The sequence below is a fragment of the Stegastes partitus genome, unplaced genomic scaffold (assembly GCF_000690725.1).
Source record: "Stegastes partitus isolate 25-593 unplaced genomic scaffold, Stegastes_partitus-1.0.2 Scaffold48, whole genome shotgun sequence".
Taxonomy (NCBI): domain Eukaryota; kingdom Metazoa; phylum Chordata; class Actinopteri; family Pomacentridae; genus Stegastes; species Stegastes partitus.
In genome coordinates, this window is record NW_007577779.1 from 798,367 (window position 1) to 817,078 (window position 18,712).

An 18,712-nucleotide genomic window follows, 5' to 3' on the forward strand; every position below is an offset into this window, starting at 1 on the left:
CAGTTTCTTGAATGTTGTTCAATAAACTGAATCTTTGGTTGGGAATTTGACTGACTTCCAATAAGGATAAGTCATCACGTAATCTTAGATTTTAACCCCTTAAACTCCAGGCTTTTCTTCTCACCTGAAGCAAATCAACAGCTCTACATCCATAAGGCTGAACTGAACAACTTTGGGTGACACTTATATAAAATACGTCTATTTGACCAGATCACTAAATTAAAGAGAGATCTGAAAAATCCAAGCAAAAAAGTGTCACGTTTACCTCTGTCAAGATGGTGAATTCAAAGAAAAATGAACATCCCTAAAACAAAGAGTCAGTGCCACTGCTGATATTTAACCTGTCTTAATAATGATCAGTCTCACAGCTACCAAATTTAACTCAACATAAACAAACAGAACAAACAAAGCCATTGTGCCGCCCAGGTTGTGTTTTAATAATAGATACATGTTGGCCTTGGCACATGGATCATTTACATGTTTTGGAGTTTGGTTCTCGGTTTGGTCCATCTGACTCAATCCAGTTGTAGTGACACACAGCACTTCATTATTGTAATTTTGATGTTTCTTTGCGACCCACGAGAATTAAATAACATTATACGTCCCCATAGTCTCTCTTCAGCCAGCATACAGCTTGAGTGTTCAACTGAGGCCTTGTTTTGACACCACATTTACACTAATGCCGACAGGGTGACACAGCTGCTGCTAGTTGTCCGCCCAGTCTTCCCATTCCTCTTTTCCTCACTCAGTGCCTCCCCCACCCCACCCCTTCCTCTCTCCCCCCTTCACATCGCACCCCGCATGCATCCTGTTATCAGGAAAGGTGTCCGAAGTTTGCGCTTCCAGCAACGATGTGCATGTGTGTGTTTACATGTGTGTCCACATTTGGCTAGACACTTTGGATCGACCATGCGCTACTACGGAGGCTGATGCCGGTGTGTGTGTGTGTGTGTGTGTGTGTGTGTGTGTGTAAGGGGGTGCACGGGTCACTAAGTCACTAACTACAGCCGAGGGAAAGCCGGTAGGGGGTTTACGGATGTTTACAGGGGCCCTCGATAACACCAGCGCCGAGCCGACAGCGCGCACGTGCAGGACCGAGCCAGTGTGCGTGCGTGCACTAACCTCTTCCTGGACTTTAATTCTTCCGAGGAACATTAGTAACAGACCAGAACACTCCCATCTGCCACCGCGCTGTCCTTCGATCTGCCTCCCATCCTTTCTTCCCTCCTTGTTTAATCATCTTTAAGCTTCTTCTCCACCTTGTATCAGTTTCCATTCAGTGGCTCCTGTTTTCTTTTTCTTTTCTTTTGCTTTTTAAGGTTTCTTTTTCACTCTTTTCAAAAAGATTTAGCCACGTTTGTTTTTTTCTTCTCGGTCCTGCTCTCCTCATTCTGTCATTCGCACCACCTGTTCTTCTCAGTGTGTCTCACCATGTACTGCAGCCCTCCCAGCGTGCCGCCATCCACTTGTACCGCATGCTTTAATACAGTTACATGCATTTAATTCGCTTACCTGTGCATATTAAACTTAAATATTGGATTATGCTGAAGCAAAAATGCCACCAGTGGTGAGAACTCTCCTTTGTTTCTGGATCTGTCTTTCTGTGTAAACTGTCTGTTTCCTTCCCTTCTCTTTGCACACACACACACACACACACACACCCCTGCCTCCAATGTGGGGAATATTAAAACTGAAAACAATAAACGTTATCACAACAGCCACTGAATTCAGAGAGATAAGAAATTCATTAGGCGCCAGCTTGCTAATGACGTGCAAAGAGATGAAATTATGGCAAGGACAAAAAGGGTGTAAGAGACGGGGGTGGAGGAAGAAGAAGGAGGGGAAGAGGAGTGGGGGGAGAAATGAAAAAGAATGTGCAGGAGAAAATGTTTCCCAGGATGGTACCGCCATATCATAGCATGCCAGCCCGATTGGCTTGTGACCTCTGCGAGTCGAAGAATAAAACAAGACCTCTCTTGCATGACAGCAGCTTCTTTTTCTCGCTTTCCCGGTGTGTGCTACTTTTTTTTTTTGTCTCTCCGTGTCTGTCTGATATGAATGTGCTCACATTCCCTCACATGCAGCCCAAGGTTGCTCTATGTGCAGGCCTCCATTAACTAATAACAGAAGTTCGTGACTCCTTTGCCTCGGTACAAACGTAGGCAACGAGACGGTGGAAACGGATTGAGGTGCTTCATGTCCAGAGCTATTACCCACCTGCATTCGGTGCCGAGACCGAAAAACTCTGGGTCCATCTGTGGCACATCAAAAACAGACTAACATAATCCCTATGTCAGTGTCTCAGCACGCTTAACATTTGCTCTAAAACAGAAACACACACACACACACATTCACATCCACCATCTGGTGCCCATCCTGCCCCATGTTAGACCCCCCTCTGTCCTGTGCTGGATTACCCTTTCAGTATTTACATCTTGCAAATCCAGCCAGTGGCCTCTGATAGGGGCCATCTGTAATCTGAAGGTTATATTTGCAGTGTGTGTGTGTGTGTGTGTGTGTGTGTGTGTGTGTGTGTGTGTGTGTGTCGGCTTGTAATTTGTTCCCGCTCAGCACGGGGACAGTATCAGCGTCCGTGACATCTGTTCAACACAGGGCCTACACAGCAGAACTGAGCGCATCATCTGCACTGTGCAGCGCAGGAATAATGTAGAATCTCACCCACATATATTTCATGCAGTCGCTTATACGGCACACTTGCACACGCATACAAGTACACAAACGCATAGATGTACACATGAAATGTGTGTTTCTCAGTTGTTGCAACACATTTAATGTTGTTTCTTTGCTCCTTTTTCTTCTGTCTGACTTTTCGCTTTTCAATGTGTTGTTTCTTTGAGTATTTTTCTTTAAATTAAGGACAAAAAAATTAAACAGAACTAAGTAATAAATGAAAGTAGTATTTGTTTGCACATATTATAAAGCACTTTGAGGCTAATTTGATACATTTCTCATTTTGTACTATATGAATAAAATGAACTTTACCTGAGTTTCATTTTGGTTCCATGAATGGACTCTTTTGGTAAAACGAAGGTCAAATTAAATTAAATAGAGGAGATTTTTGTGCAGTGTTTTAGTAATTAATTTATTTAGGATTACACTTCAGTATGGAGACTCTGAATTAACAAAGAACGGTCAAAATCAAAAAGGCTGAGGTGTCCTGAAAAGAACTCCAGCGATTTAATACCACCACATTCATAAAGTAGCTCGTTGGATTCGCTAAAAACAATTTAATAAAATAATGGTCTATACTGAAGCCAAGATTTCCCAACTTGCGGCCCAGTGAGTCATGCTTCAAAAACTTCTAAATCCCACAATGCAGCATCCTTCATTTGAACCTTTCTGGCTGTAAAATGCAAAACGGTTGGTTTTCAATCAAATAATTGAAGACTTACCGTCCTCATCTCTGCATTATGCAAATCCTACAACTTAATATTTTTATATAAATGTATGTCTATTTTATGTTATATTGAGATTTTAAATATGAAAGTCATTTCTTTTGCACAGTCGATATATGCAAGTCATTTTGCACACTGTACACTTCTGCAGAACAGATTTTTTACATTGCATGTTTTCTACACTGTATAGCACATTTCAAATTGCAGATCTTCAATCTTTAATACATTTTTCGTATTTCTGTGAATAGTTGGTTTCCTGAAAATGTTTCATGTTGGGTGTTAGATGCAGGTTCTTGACAGTGACTGTAGCTGCAACAAAAGTAATTTTCGTTTACTCAAAAATCTATCAAATCGTGTTATTTGTTACGTACTACCTACTGAATACATGCCTACATTGGCCAACACAGATCTCCTGTTAAAGCTCAACACTCTACAACTGCTAAACACATTGTATCTTAACATATAAAATAAGTGGAGTGCCCCTTTACATAAAATGATGACTCATTTTTGTTTATTTCCAAATCATCTTCAGTATATTATATTTGTAGGGATGTTTACAGAACTTTCATGTTGCATCCATGTGTCTGTCCTGCAGATGAGTCTGTCCTGTGCACTTGCAGCCTGTGTGTGGTCAGCAACCATCCAATCATCTCCATTCCACTTGGAAGAGACGCCAGCAGGCACGGCAGGAAAGGCTCTGAGGCTAAATATTGAAGCTTGAATGTCTTCTGTTTCCTACAAACGATGACAACAACCCGAGAGGGATCCACGCAAAGCAGGAGAACAAAAAGGCTGAAATGAATTTACAGCTCACCCGTTGGGGATATGGATGTGCTGAAGATGAAGCGATGATCATCTCTCTTCTCTGCTAAAATGAAATATGATGGCGAGGGAGCTCAGTGCCATTTCCTGCCTGGCACAGGAAGCGCCCATCTGGAGTTGAGTGCTGTATGTACTCTGTTGTTGTGTTGCATGTTGTTGTAATAGCTCTTGTCACTGCTGTTGCTGTTCTCAATACTGTTATTATTTCTGAAGCACCGCACAGGCCGGCCGACAGAGACGGGAAGAAAGAAATCAAATTCATAATTTAAGATGCTGTGCTGTGGATTGGTGAGGAGAGGGCTGCTGGAAATGGACAATAAGAAAGGAGTTTATCATTAGAAGAGTGTGATGGGTGACGGGGGGGGGGTTCTGTAGGAGGAAGAGCTGGAGAGACGCACGCTGGCAGCTGCCCGCAAGACTGTCACATCCCACCACCCGCCAGAAAAGCAGAAGGAAGCCACTCGTCATCGCTGTGACAACCAACGCGTGACGAGAGGAGGGAGGAAACTTATCCATCAAAAAATGATGCAGGGATGAGTGCGCTCCTTCACACACACACACACACACACACACACACACACACTTTCATATTTCATCTGGGTCATCAAGAACAACTGTCTCCGAGAGGATATCTCTGACTGAATCTCCACTCAACAACATAATAATGTATTTTCTTCGTAATGAAGTGACTGTAACCCCCCACTGGGCAAATGTTCAGAACACACAGACAAACTGAAAGCACAAGAGGAGGGAACAGCAATTCAAGTGTGAACTGAAGAAAACACTCCAGAGCCGGAGACTGTCACAAAAAAGACACTGAAGGCATGAGGTGCATGAATTCATTTGAGAGAAATTAACCTATAAACCTGGAACTACTTTTCATACACATGTAGATTTTATTTAAAATTATATTTAAAACGGGCTGATTAAAATTGGATTAATCCCACTGTGTCCAAACGTTTAAAAAAAATTAAAAAATACAAATAAAAATCAAGGCATTGTGTTTGCCGTGTTACATTAAAATGCACTAAATATTTTTGCCCTCAACTGACAATTTCCAATCTTTCCCTCCACTGGAAAACCTGCCTAATGGATTCCTCATTTCTCATTATACAGCCAGTACATGAAAAATGCCTAAAAGGAAAGCCGCCGTGCATCGCTGGGGCTTTCATGCAAGTGCAAATAGGAAGTGGCAACTCTGAGTTCTGAGCACCATCCAGTGGTTGCTTGTGTGTTCGTTTAAAGCTCTCACTGAGACAGATTGGAGCTTGTAGCTGCTCAGGGAAACTGAAAAACCACTCTGAGATACACGGAGCTGACACTTAATTACCAAAAGGTCTCAGAGGATTACTGCTGCTGTGTGTTTTGTAGCCTGACTGTCTGCCTTTGCAGTTGCAGCTGCTATAATCTTTTTATTATTATTATTATTATTGTTATTATCGCAATAATGTATGAAATGACAGTAATGTCAAAAAAAAAAAATACGTGAAAGGGAGCGGATATCCAACGTACATTCTCCAGGTGGCCAGAGATGTGACTCCTAATGAAGGTAATCAGTATTGGAATGCTGGACTTTAACTGCTGGATGTCTAAATAAGAAAATGTGAATTTTCTGTATCAACCTAAGTGAGTGTTGTGTTCATGGAATATTTCCATAATCTCCAAGTAGCCAAAAACATACATTATTACAGTTTTAAAGCCAGACTCAAGAAAGTATATTGTCTTTGTCTTGCAAATGAAACGTTACAAACTCACTCAACATCTGGAGGTGTTTTGCTGTTGCATCCTAATATGAGCCCACTTCAGATACATTAACTGACTTTACTGAAGCTGTTTATTGTCTTCACAGCTCTCCTCTACTTGCGTTGTATTTATATGAGTATTTAGTAATTGTTCACCAAACATTGAAAGTCCTCCACAGGTTTTTTCTTTACATGCAATAATTTCTTCATCTCACACTGACGTAAGAAAGAAAAAAAATCTCATTGGAAAGATCATTTTATTGTTGACTCATCTCAGCTTTATTTCTTATTCTTAATTCAACCATTATGTTCAGCAGACCTGTATCAATGCTAGCATGACTCTCCCCACTTCGTTTTCAGTTCCTCTCTGCACAAAACAGCCTGATTATGTTGTAGATGTTGCTCTCATACATTTTCAGGAAAATGAAGACTTATGTGTCTGTGGTTTATTTTATTCATTAAAACAAAACAGTGAAATAATGACAATTAGAGCAGTTTAGCTGAGAGGAGACGACTTCTTCATTCATCTATATTTTTCCTGGCCTGTCCAAGGATTCACACAAAACCAGCTTGTTCGACTGCCGGGTGGATGCTGCCCCCTACAGATCAGTGCGTTCGCAGAGGCATCTAATTCAGAAAGTAAATGAAATACGTGTTTTATATTTGTCAGAGTAGGTCAAAGTAAACATCAACATGTGGGAATGTATTACATGTGTGTGTATCGACGCTTGCATCACACAATCTTCACCCCCTTATTGCAGGATGATTAAAACGGTGTCTGTGGTGAGAACCTAACTGGAGCCAGCAGTGCAGGCAGAATAATGAATGAGTGATGAATAATAGAAAAATAATGAAGAATAATGACTCGGGGTAAAACACACACTCACACACAGTGATATGCACACACACGAGAACAGATAATTATACGGCATCACCAGCGCCGGAGGGGACAGAGGAACCACTGTCCCCTCTGGTGTACACAACTTCATTAAGAGGAAGTCACAGATGGCCAAAGGGCGAGAGGAGAAACATTATCACACAGCAGATCTCTCACTGCAAAAGAAAAGGAAATGGCAGAGTAGATGTCAGCAAGGCGTTGTTATTTCAACTCAAACTAAAAATAGCATCATTACTGAGAACAATCAACTTCTACTTCAGCTGATACTTCAATAAAAAGTTCAGGTTTCAAGCGAACTTTTTGATCATTTCTTTCATTGTGTCTGTTTCAGATATTGACCAGCAGAAGTGGAAACGAGCTGCTGCTGTTTTTCTGTTTCTGTTGTGTAACACAACTGACACAACAAAGTCTTACCAGACTAACTATTGCCTAAAGACGACTTTATAAGGTTATAAATTGCAACTCAACAGACGAAAGGTTGTAAAAATGGTAACAGGTGACTCATGATGAGTTCATGCACTAATTCAGGATGTCTGGCAAATTCCCTTTGCTCACCATTAATACATTAGGAAATAGAAGGCCGTGAATCTTGTGCTGGCAAGTTTAACAACATGAGTGACATTGGAAGAAAGAAACTGACAAATTATATAGAGGTCCCTTTTTTTCGCTCTCTAGTTCAGCTCCAATAAATGTGAGAGAGAATTATTGTGATCTACTATATATATATATATATAGAGTAGATCACAATAATTCTCTGTAAAATACAGTTATAATTATGGCAATAAATATTCTTAAAACAATATTTTTTTGCAGATTTCAATGCAGTCATGTAATGATCAGACACTGTAAAAGGACAAATGACTATTTGTAACAACAAAAAAAAGAAAATCAGATTTTTTTGTGGATGTTTTGTACAGTTTTGTCAAATTTGGGGGTTTGTTGTTTTTTAACGTGTAAATTAACACTTAATTAAAAAATGATTTACATATTATGATTATACACATATTTTTACTGTCAAATTACAACAAATATCCAGAAAATAACGATTTTTTTCCTATTTAAAAAAAAAAAAAAAAAAGTTTTTGGTAGAATGGCTGCAACAGAAGCACTGCTAAGGGCAGAGAAACAGGTTTGTTTCCAACCACTGAGTCATTGTGAGACTTGAAGAAGGTGAGCGGATCTGCATGTCTGGTTCTCAGCATGAAACCAAGAGGAGGAGCTGTGATGGTGCCGAGGAGGCTTTACTGGAAACACTGTTGGTGATTTATTGACAGTTTAGGGCAACATTTAAACCAGTATGGCTACTCCAACATTTTGCAGCAGTGCATCATCCCATCTGATTTGCACGGAGTGGAGGCCATCATTTGTTTCTTTACAGCACACTGGCCTCCACAATCACCCAAAATAACTCTGAGATGGTCTGGGATGAGTTTGAGTGAAGGAAAAGCAGATAACAAGTGCTCAGCACATGTGAGAGGGAGTGCGAAGCTGTTGTCAATGAAATAAAGGTGGCTGCTTTGAAGAATCTAAAATTTAAAACACATGTTCCCTTGTTTACACTTTTTTGGGATATATAATTCCACTTGTGTTTTGTATTTAGTTATTTATTTATGAAGTTTGAAGCTGTGTTTTGGCTGGTATTGTGCAGTATCTGCTGCTAAATCCCCACGATGGCAGTAGTTCATTAAAGTATCTGAATGTAGATCTATCAAAATTGTCTATATATATATATATAGTTGACACTCTTTGCAGAACTTGAATGCTGAATGATTTGTAGTTATGATCAAGTATAGGTATTTTGTGTGAAATTGTACTTTATATTTTTGGTGTGTCACATGCATACAATGATTTGATCAAATGTAAATTTAAAAATACTGTTTACAACAGCGATGCTGAGCATGGCAGCTTTAAGCGAGACCTGTTTTTGTTGTTGTTGCTGTTGTTGTTGTTTTAATTGCATGTGGTGGAGCCGAACCCTCTTTCTCTCTTTTGATATTTTTTCTATGCAGAAATTAGCAGCAGCTGTCGGTTTGTTTTAGCAACAGTTTCATGACGCAACAGAAACCACTTCCTACATTTTAGGGACATAACTGTTTGACTTGTTCATTGCATGTGCGAAAACAATGTGTACATTTATACCTCAAGTGTGACTACAGCTCAGTTTTAGGTGGAAACAAAAACAAAACCTCAGACAACCAACCTGTTTTTACTTTAGTACCGAACAGAGGGAAAAAAATATCATAAAAGGGGGAAAAAATCAAGATAGCAAAGCTATTTCCAACTTGCATTATACGAAGAAACAACAGTATAATACTTAATACTTAATGTGGCGACACACATCCAGTCAGTGTAAAACATTACTTTTGGTCATCCTTAGAAAAATGTACAACTCATGGTGAATTCATGGCTGGATAAGGTTTGGGTTCCAGGATGTAGTCGTAAGAAAAAGTTTACATACACTTATAAAGGCATGTATATCACTGTAGTCTTGAGTTGGCTCCACGTGATTTTTTTGGCTTGGTCAAGTTAGTGATTTTCTTTTTTAGATCTTTGCTGAGCTCCTCAGACTTTTCCACTGTATTGTTGTGGCTAAGTCTGGTAAGAGTATTAAATGGGGCCTGTTTAAATTGGCTCAGAGGAGCTAGCAGCTGTAGTCAGTCATAGTCGCTCATGAAAAGTTAAGAGGCCATGCCACTAAGAACATTTTATTGAAACAGCATTCTACATCACCCAAACCATACATTCAAGTAGATGTATGTATTTTGGGACTTTTAACTGCCATAATATACATGGTCTTTACAAGTGTATGTAAACTTTTGTTCATAACTGTATATGCAGAGATATTACTTCACAAGTGACAAAATAAACATGAAATGCAAAATAAAGTATTCAGCCTGCAAGACGTTCTTAAAATGCAAAAACTACTCAAGAGTTGAGTTTGATGAATCCACAGGTTAAGAAAATGACCACAAAACACATCATGTTTCTACCAACAAAGCACTTTTCACACAGCACTAACAAGATTAAACACATGTTTTTGCTCACCCTGTTTGTTTCTTTCATATTAAGTCTGATGTATTTGTATTATTTTTCTGTGCTTTGTGCACAACCGTTGAAAATCCACTCGCTCCTCCCGACCTGCCTTGGCAGCCACTGAGTGTTTGCCTCAGGTGAGAGGTCTGGTGTCAAACTGTCCAACAGCAACAATCTGAGCTGTCATCACAGCCTGAGCCTGAAGGTGACCACTGTTGGAGATATGAAACGTTTGAAGCCAAGTGTGTGGAGTGTCTGATAGACTTGCCCGCCAGCTGTGAATTAAAAAAAATGCATTAAAAGTTGGTGAGGTCTGGTAAGCTCTCTTCCTGTAGGTCATACATTGATTGACCGATTTGAAATGTTATAAACTGAGGGCTTTCTTGGGTGAGATTGGGTTTTGTTTTTTTTTCTGTTAACTTGTGCTTCTTGTCTTTCTGCTTCTTGTGCACTTTGCCAATTATTTTCAAGCCAATTGTTGAAAACACTCGCATACTGCTTCTTGCCCTACATGAAAAACTGGGGTAATGTTGTAAATCATTTACTATTGTTGCTTTATTATATAGAAAAAGGAACTTGAAACTTCCCTTAACTTAGTTTCCCAGTCTCATACTTCCTCCAGCCTCACCTATGCTTTGATTGTAACACATTCATTCATTTTTGTACCTGTTAGCCTGAAGTACCTGTGGTGTTTTCTTTTTTCCTCAAACAACATGCTGCTCGGCTGTATTCTCCTTTTATTTGTGTGTGAGAGCACAGGTAAGAAGATTTTATTTGTGAACATAATAAAATAATCCAGAATTTTTTTTAATTGATTTATTTAATTTTTTGATTTGTGCAGTTAAATCCCAGACAGCGCCGATGAACAGCACTGATCCACCAGAAACTCCTGCAGTGACTCCTGAAAGTAATGCAGAATGTACTTTTTTCAACAATTCAAATTATTTGAAAAAAAAAAAAAAACAGTTTACAGACATGTTGGTGGCTCTGTTTAGCTACACAGCAATGGACACTGCAGCACTGTTTTGAGTTGAATGCTGGTGATCATGTATGATGTCGAGGTACGCTGAGATATGATGTCTGTCACCACCTTGGTTTAGCACATTACCATTTTAACATTTGCTCATTAGCACCAGTTGAAACTTGCAACAGAGGATCATATTATTAGCTTTGGTGGTATTTAGTCATAAACTAAAATATTAGACAAAAATGAATAAAATTGGATGTGTTGACAAATGAAAAGTTAAAGTTAAATGGTGCAGGAATAGTTGGTCACTGTTTGCAAATACAACATCCAAACTTGGTTCCTCATCAACCACCAGAAGCACTGCCATTGTAGGAATGTTAGATTTGTTCTGATTTAGCAATGGCTGTATACAAAAGATGGATGTAGAACAAAAAGGGCATTAACACTGCATTCATTCTAAGAACCAACAGGGGACGACTCATCTGTTTGTATGTGTGTGTTTTCATGGTCTGGTACTTTACTGTATGTCCTGAACTCACCTGCATGCTGTTGTTGTGTGAGGGCCACACACCCACCACCCAAAGCTGCAGCTCGTGAATGTTCTGAACACACCGAATAAGAAGATAATAAGAAAACACATTCAGAGGTCTCTGCCGTACATACACGGTCACAAATCTTTTTAAGACGTATACAGTGATCCTGTGGGGGGACATGAATATCAGAACGAAATCTTATGTCAGTCCATCTAATAGTTTTTTATATGAAAAAACAACAATGATATGGTAGCTTAGATCAACATTGGCATTCGTAGGACTGTGTCACTAGTGTGGCAGAAACTATATGCAATATGCAATACTAGTATCATCTTTAAAGGAAATGTCTGGTTACTGTATCCTGTTTCTTTTGCTGCACTTTTCTCCACAGAAGCATCCAGTGTGCAGGTGGTGGCTGAACCAGACTACCCAGTGGCAGCAGGTCAGACTGTTACTCTGCGCTGCACCACTGTTAACATGTTAGGGCCCACCACTTTGTTCTGGCAACACCTGACAAATCAGACCTGGAAAGTCGTGGGCAACGGTAGCGAACTGACCCTCACTGAGCCACAACAAAGTGGGCAGTACCGCTGCTTTGCTGAGAGAGAGTTAAGTTGGAAGATATGGAGCCAAAACCAAAGAGTCTACATTGTCTCCATCCAAGCAACAGGTTAGTAGTCTGCTTAGGTCAAATCTTTTCAGATCTCCACAACACTGTTGCCCAGTTTATTTAAATGCTGATAGTTAATAATAGACTTCATTGTTAGGTGTTAATATTGCACCAGTTCTACTTCTATCGTACCATCAGGGCTTTATAACAGGTGACAGTTTATGATAAATGAATGCAAAAACATGCTGTGATCAACTTTTGACATATTTCACAAGACTATCACATTATATTCTTGGTAATGAAACCAATGGAACAAATTATAAAGGTGCTTAATTTGAAACCTGGTATTAATATTTGTTTTGGGTGTTTAAAAAAATCTCATACATCAGCAGTAAAAAGTTGTAAGGCTCCCTGTACATGGTAAGTTTTCACCTAAGCTATGAACAGTGGTAGCAAATGTCACAAACAAAGACAAACTGGCTTTTTTTAAATCTTTTCAACTGCTTGTTAATGTGCCGTGACATTAAAAGCCTCTCACCTGAATTTCTGTTCCAACAGTGGGAGAGAACTTAGGAAAGGCTAGCTTCGCCCTTTCTCTTCTTGCCTGCGTTTTTTTCATGGCCATTATTTTCTGGCTCACCTGCAAAAGTGTTGGTGGCACAACAACCACCACCAACGCAATGGTTAAAGGTAACGAGCACCACCAAGCACTTACAAAATGTAATCAAAATGTTCTGTGGATTATTTTAATTCCTTTGTTTTCTCGAAGGTTTGCCTGGACCTCAAATTGCATCAAAGTACGTACTGAGAGAAGATTTTATGCATAAATATCAGTGTTTGAACTTTGTCCTTATGCAGTCATCCATCTGAGTTGTGACCTGTATTTATTAACACACTCATCACACTTTTTTCCACACACCAGGGCAGGATTGCCACAGAATGACAGTGACGGAGATGTGTACATGAATTACACAAACAGTAACCCGGGGTACACAGATCTGGATCCCACCAGTGTGACTGCGGACAATGTGTACTCAAGTTTGTCATGAATCATGAGCTGAGAGAAGGTGAAGATGTGCAATAAAAAGTGGAAGAATAACAAATGACTCATGCTGAGTGTAACCCATATGTATAGCTCTGCATTAGATTTAATCTGATCGATGAGGTTTGCCATCAGTGTGTGAATTTCCTTTGTTCGATCTAATCTGGTTTCACAAATGTCATGTATCGCTATCTGAATGTAGTAAAAAGCCACAGCGGTGTACTTCTAAATGTGTGAAGATGTACCCACACTACTGTTTGACTAGATGTCTGTCTGCTGTCTTCATCTTTGCAGACTTGCAGAAGCTGACTTTTGATTTATCTGAAAGATCAAAACATAGCAACTTGACACAAAATAACTTTATTAAAACAGAATGCTACATGTATAAACACAAAGCTAATTTCCTTTTTTTTTAGCATCAAAAAAACTATACAAAAGATAACAAAGCTGCTCCTCTGAATAAAAAAATACATCATATCTGTTTTGCAACAACAAATAAGCTCAAAGAAAACATAAAATACAGTGGAGTATATATGCAGCAAATAGCTGAATAATTATGAGGACTGGTTTTCCTAGTTGCGTTGAATCATGGGTTTTTACCACGAGACGTAGATGCAATGTCACAATATGGGACGCCAGAGGGGAAACACAGCTCAAGCATTATTACTTGTGTTCCCTGGTGTCACAATACCGGAAATAACTTGCCCAAGCACAACTATGAAGGAAAAAAAGGAAAAAGAGACACTTTTTTGAGGGCAGACAACTGTCTCATTATCACATTTTTACTGACATAATATCCAGTTTGTGAAGTTAAAGTACATTTTAGAGCTCGTAACACCCCAAAAGATGTGTCCAAAGGCTCTGTATATTTGTACCAGCCTTGACTTCTTTGCTGCTTTTAGTGCCCTTCTTGAGCTAAAAACATCTGCATAACAATTTAAATAATGTCTTTGTCTGTTCATGTCATCCTCTTCTGTAGAATTTTCAGAGTTGTTTATGTACTTCTGCTTGTATAATTTCTGAAGAAGAGTTTGCGATTCACACAGGAAGGGCAGAAATACTGGTGCAATTCAGACCACACATCCTAAATATATGACAAAACAAAAAAGTGTAACACATTTTTCTTCACACATTTTTGCACATTACATATATACATATATATATAGATAGTCCCCGAGGGTGTGGCGCCACCAACACTAAACATTTGAACTCTCGTTGAGCTCAAGAGGTGCATTAAAGACTGTGACTTGAGTCATTTTTAACAGCAGCATGAGAGAAATCTATAATTCTTTCAGTCTTCTCTGGGTTGTTGGTGCTCGCTGTTTAGTCTCTGGCTGTGATTCCTGCTGTCCATGGACACCTGTGAGGTGATGGTATGCGTACACCCTTCGCCCTTCACAAACTTTTTAATGTGGTCCATGATGAACCTCCTAAACTTCCTTGTGGCAAAATAATAAACGACAGGATCCAAAACACAGTTGAGGCCCATGAGAACCAAGGTGATCTGATGTACGTCGTTGAGCGTCTGACGAGTGCTCTCAGCCCAGTTCACGTGGCCCCAATCTTTTGAGATCTGCAGCACCGCCAGCGACCAGAAACTCTGAACTACATGGTGGGGCAGGAAACACAGAACAAACACTCCCACCACTGCCCACAACATCTGCAGAGCCCTCCGTTTCACCCCTCGGGGCCTTCTGGATGATGAAGACATGGTCCTTTTGGACTTTCTGTGTTTAATCGTTGAAGACTGAAATTCTGACTGAGGGGCATTTTGAGAAAGCAAGGCCCGAGCAATGAGGAAGTTGCACACCACAACGAGGAAAAAGACGACAAAAAACATTACAGTTATTAAAATATGAGTGACGGCCACTATTCTCTTGCCAAAATCAGTGCTATTCTGGTAGCCCTCAAAACATCGAGTGATGTTGTTTGAGTCAGTGTTGATCCCTGGAAGCACCAGATACGGAACAGATAGCGACAGGATGAACACCCAGATGATGACGCACACGATGATCCCACGACGCCTGTGGTCCGAAGAGGCCACGTCAAGAGGCCGAGTGACCGCCCAGTATCGGTTGACACTGATGGCTGCCAGGAAGAGGATGGTGCCGTAGGTGTTGATGAAGAAAAACGAGCCCGTCAACCGGCACATGAAGTCTCCAAAGATCCAGTTGCCATTGCGACTGTAGTATCCAATCCAAAAGGGCAATGCAGACACAAAAAGAAGATCAGCAATGGTCAAGTTGGTCATGTAGATGCGGATCTCGCCCATGGCCTTGGCTTCCCGGAGGCAGCGGAGGACGAACAATACGTAGATGTTGGCAAAGATGCCCAGGATGAAGATGATGCCATAGACGACTGGGAAGAGCACATAACGAAACTGAGAGTCCAGGAAGGTTGAGTTGTCGACGACTGTGGAGCCCTGATGAGGGGTTGTGGTCATGTCAACTGGTTGGGTGGTTGCCAGCATGTCTCTCTGTGGAGGACAGAAAATATTAGAACACATCATTGCCAGTAAATCACAACAACATCAACCAGCATTCTGGTGGTTTTAGTCCAACAGAGTGTATTTGAGCAGCAACTGAGTCAGAACTGAAGTATGAACAAATTTTACTTTGGAGTTTAGATGAAATGAAGAAGTTAGTGAGAGGTGCACGTTCTTCTGTCTGAAGGTGTTTAGGTTAGAAACTACTAGAAAATTACTGACTTGTTCTTTTTTTTGTTATGATTTTGATTTTTCTTCCACTTTGTGAGAAGGTAGTGCAATTTACAGCAGATAGAGGTGAACACTGTTCAAACGTGGCATTAACAGTGCCATCCTAAGCAAAGATAAATGAATAGATAGCAAAACACAACATAACAGCAACAACTTAGTAATTTGAAAACCATGGATCTAAAAAAAGAGAACGGATACAATCACAGGTTTACATTGATGTTGCACATGAATAGACATACAAATGCTTAATGTAATTATAATAAATTAACTCTGACATCTACTTTACTTGCTTCAAGGACTAAGTTGTTAATTCTACAAATGTATTTGTGTTTAAGAAAAGTGTACACAACATGTGTCATCTTCTTTTTTTTTCTTTTTACAAATATATATATATATATTTACATTTCCTTCCTCTGCTTTCTTCCCTCTTTTACATCCCCTTTTCACTTTCTTGGTCTGCCTCCATCCATGAGCTTGATCCTTAAATTCAGCAGAAAAAAGCTCTTGAAATACATTAGGAGTAATCATCACAGTGTTTTATATTTTGCATCATTTATGCAATTAACACTGCAAAAGTACACTCCAGTAGGGCGCCGCTGTAGCTCACCTGGTTGAGCTGGCGTCCCCTGTGCAGGGCTACAGTCCTGATGTGGAGGTCATGAGTTCAAATCCCACTCATGGCACATCCCACACGTCCTCCCCCCATTCCTCTCCCCCACTTTCCTGTCTCTCTCTCACTGCTCTATCAATAAAGGCCAAAAAAATAACTTAAAAAAAAACACTACAGTATATTCAATATGCTTATTGCCGTGATGCAACCTTCCCTTATCATCTCTTTGCTTCAATGTGCTCACCGGCAGCACATAGACTTGGTTTTCTGTCTCTCTCTGACTCAACACATCACGTACAGTATATTTCCATGAGTTACAAGAGGCCTGTTGTGCCTGTCTGCTGTCTGTCTGGACAAACATGAACCAAGAATGCGTCACTACTGTAACTAAGTTCTTCAGTTCTTTTTTCTTTTTCTTTTTTTTGCGACTGCCAGATTGTTGAACCACATTTGTGTTTTAGAGGCAAATATTTTAGATGAGAGGACACAAAAAAACGGCAGCATTCATCCAATGACTGTATCTGAATCTGGAACTATGCACCATACAAACTCAGTTACAGACCAAAAGTAAGATACTGAGGTGGAATTTGCGACCATAAAAGTTTACCACAGACAATAAAGTGGTAAAGTGCCGAGAAGATTGAGTGGAGTTAAGGCTGTATAACCACTGATATCAAACTCTGTTATGTGACTTTAGGTAGCTGAAATCAAAGCAAGTACTGACCTGAAATCAAAACAGAAAGTCAAAAGAGCAACAGTCCACTTCTACTTGATCAATGACCTGCCGTTAAATGAGGTTGCATAATCAAATCATTTATTCACCTAAGAGAAGAATTTGTTTCTGCAGTTAAATAAGCAGTACAATTATAACAGTAGGTGTAATCCATATTGTTTGCTCAGTTACAGTAAAACCTAAATGAACTATGAGAAGATTTTATTACCGCTCAATACTGCTCATTAGTAGCTGCTTAGTACATCAGAGGGTTAACTGGTGAGAATTTTCTGCAGGTTTTTCTAAGGTAGGTGGCTGGATATCTTACATAGACTTCCCAGGAATTAAGTGTTTGTGAAATCTACTTTGTTGGCACATCAGAGATTGTGTTTGTTTAAATGTCAGATCAGAATGTGACCAGATATTCCAGATAAGAGACCCAACTGTGAAAAACAAAGACATGTCGAAGCCTGTTAACCTGCATCTTTCAAACTGGTTATGACGGAATAAGGAATAACGGAAAATTAGGCAACATAAAGTGAAGCAAATTAGTATATCTGCAATTTGTTTTTGTCATAACTCATACACTGAAACATACATGACATTTCCACATCATAACTCAGACTGTAACATATAACACATGTGCTGAAAAACCCTTTTACACGTCCTGACAGTTAAAGCTCTCTCAAGATTTAGTTAGAAAGTATAATGATGTTCTATTAGGAAAGAAATAACAGAAGCATAAAAGTAAATACATCACTTTAAGATCCCTGATTGAACCGCACACAAGAAATTAATTTATTTTCAAAAATATCTACGCTAAATCTGAGCTTCTCCTTCTTTTCTTAATTCTTCTTGATGAGCTGATCGCCAAAAATTTGGCTGAAGCTTCTTAGTGATTTTTAAGACACTACACTGGGTCTTATTTCGATTTGCAGCCATCAGCCTCACAGCTGAAAACAGCCTTTGTTTGATCTGCCTGCCTTAATATCGTCAAATAAGAATAACAGCAAATTATGGGTTGTCGACTTACCAGACTGCTTGTTCAGCTTCCAATGTCTCTCAGGATATAAACACTTGAAATGCTGCCACAGCTGTAAAGTAAACTCAGGATGTGTTCATCTGACTGACAGGACCTGTGTGTGTGAGTGTGTGTGAGTGGGAGTGCGTTAAAGTCAAGACGAAGGAGGTGTGAACTTCTTCAACACTTATTTGGAAAGCCCCACATGGTGCAAGAAGCCTATTGGCCTCCACCTTTTCACACGTTTGCTCATGTCAGCCAAAATGAAAAGGAAGCGCCCCTTTGGCGCAATCTTGGAGTTGCCATTTCCTTTTTCAATGCTCATTGGAACATGGATTTCTTGCTTTCAAGAAATGGAGAACCAAGTTTTTACAGTGTCTTATTGAGGCCCTACTGTTCTTGAGAATACAACATTCGTTTTTAATAGGTTTACAAACATATATTAAAGAAAAAAAATCCCATTTTGCACACAGCTATGATGATTCATTGTCCCAGTGTGTCTGCTGTGCAGAGTATGAACCTCACTTTAAACTCTCACTGAGTCCCTACGAGGATGAAGTTGTCAAAACACCAGCTTCAATTTGCCTCAA

At 39.8% G+C, this 18,712-nt stretch overlaps 2 protein-coding genes across 4 annotated transcripts; one reads left to right on the forward strand and one right to left on the reverse strand.

Moving 5' to 3' along the window:
* The first annotated feature begins 10,741 nt into the window (after window positions 1–10,741).
* Window positions 10,742–13,794, forward strand: LOC103376482 (uncharacterized). The gene is made up of 5 exons (XM_008306862.1): window positions 10,742–10,818; window positions 11,803–12,081; window positions 12,580–12,711; window positions 12,791–12,818; window positions 12,944–13,794. Exons 1-5 carry the CDS (start codon window positions 10,773–10,775, stop codon window positions 13,068–13,070), a joined length of 612 nt encoding a protein of 203 aa, XP_008305084.1. The 5' UTR covers window positions 10,742–10,772; the 3' UTR covers window positions 13,071–13,794.
* Window positions 13,408–18,267, reverse strand: ptafr (platelet-activating factor receptor). Of its 3 annotated transcripts, XM_008306861.1 has the most exons (3): window positions 18,135–18,267; window positions 16,182–16,259; window positions 13,408–15,539 (listed from the first exon to the last, which is right to left on the reverse strand). In XM_008306861.1, the coding sequence occupies exon 3, from the start codon at window positions 15,531–15,533 to the stop codon at window positions 14,355–14,357; it is 1,179 nt and encodes a 392-aa protein (XP_008305083.1). In that variant the 5' UTR covers window positions 15,534–15,539; window positions 16,182–16,259; window positions 18,135–18,267; the 3' UTR covers window positions 13,408–14,354. The 3 variants fall into 3 exon arrangements, with proteins under 3 accessions (XP_008305083.1, XP_008305082.1, XP_008305080.1); XM_008306860.1 differs by lacking the exon at window positions 16,182–16,259; XM_008306858.1 differs by lacking the exon at window positions 18,135–18,267 and having other exon boundaries at window positions 16,182–16,437.
* Between the last annotated feature and the right edge of the window lie 445 nt (window positions 18,268–18,712).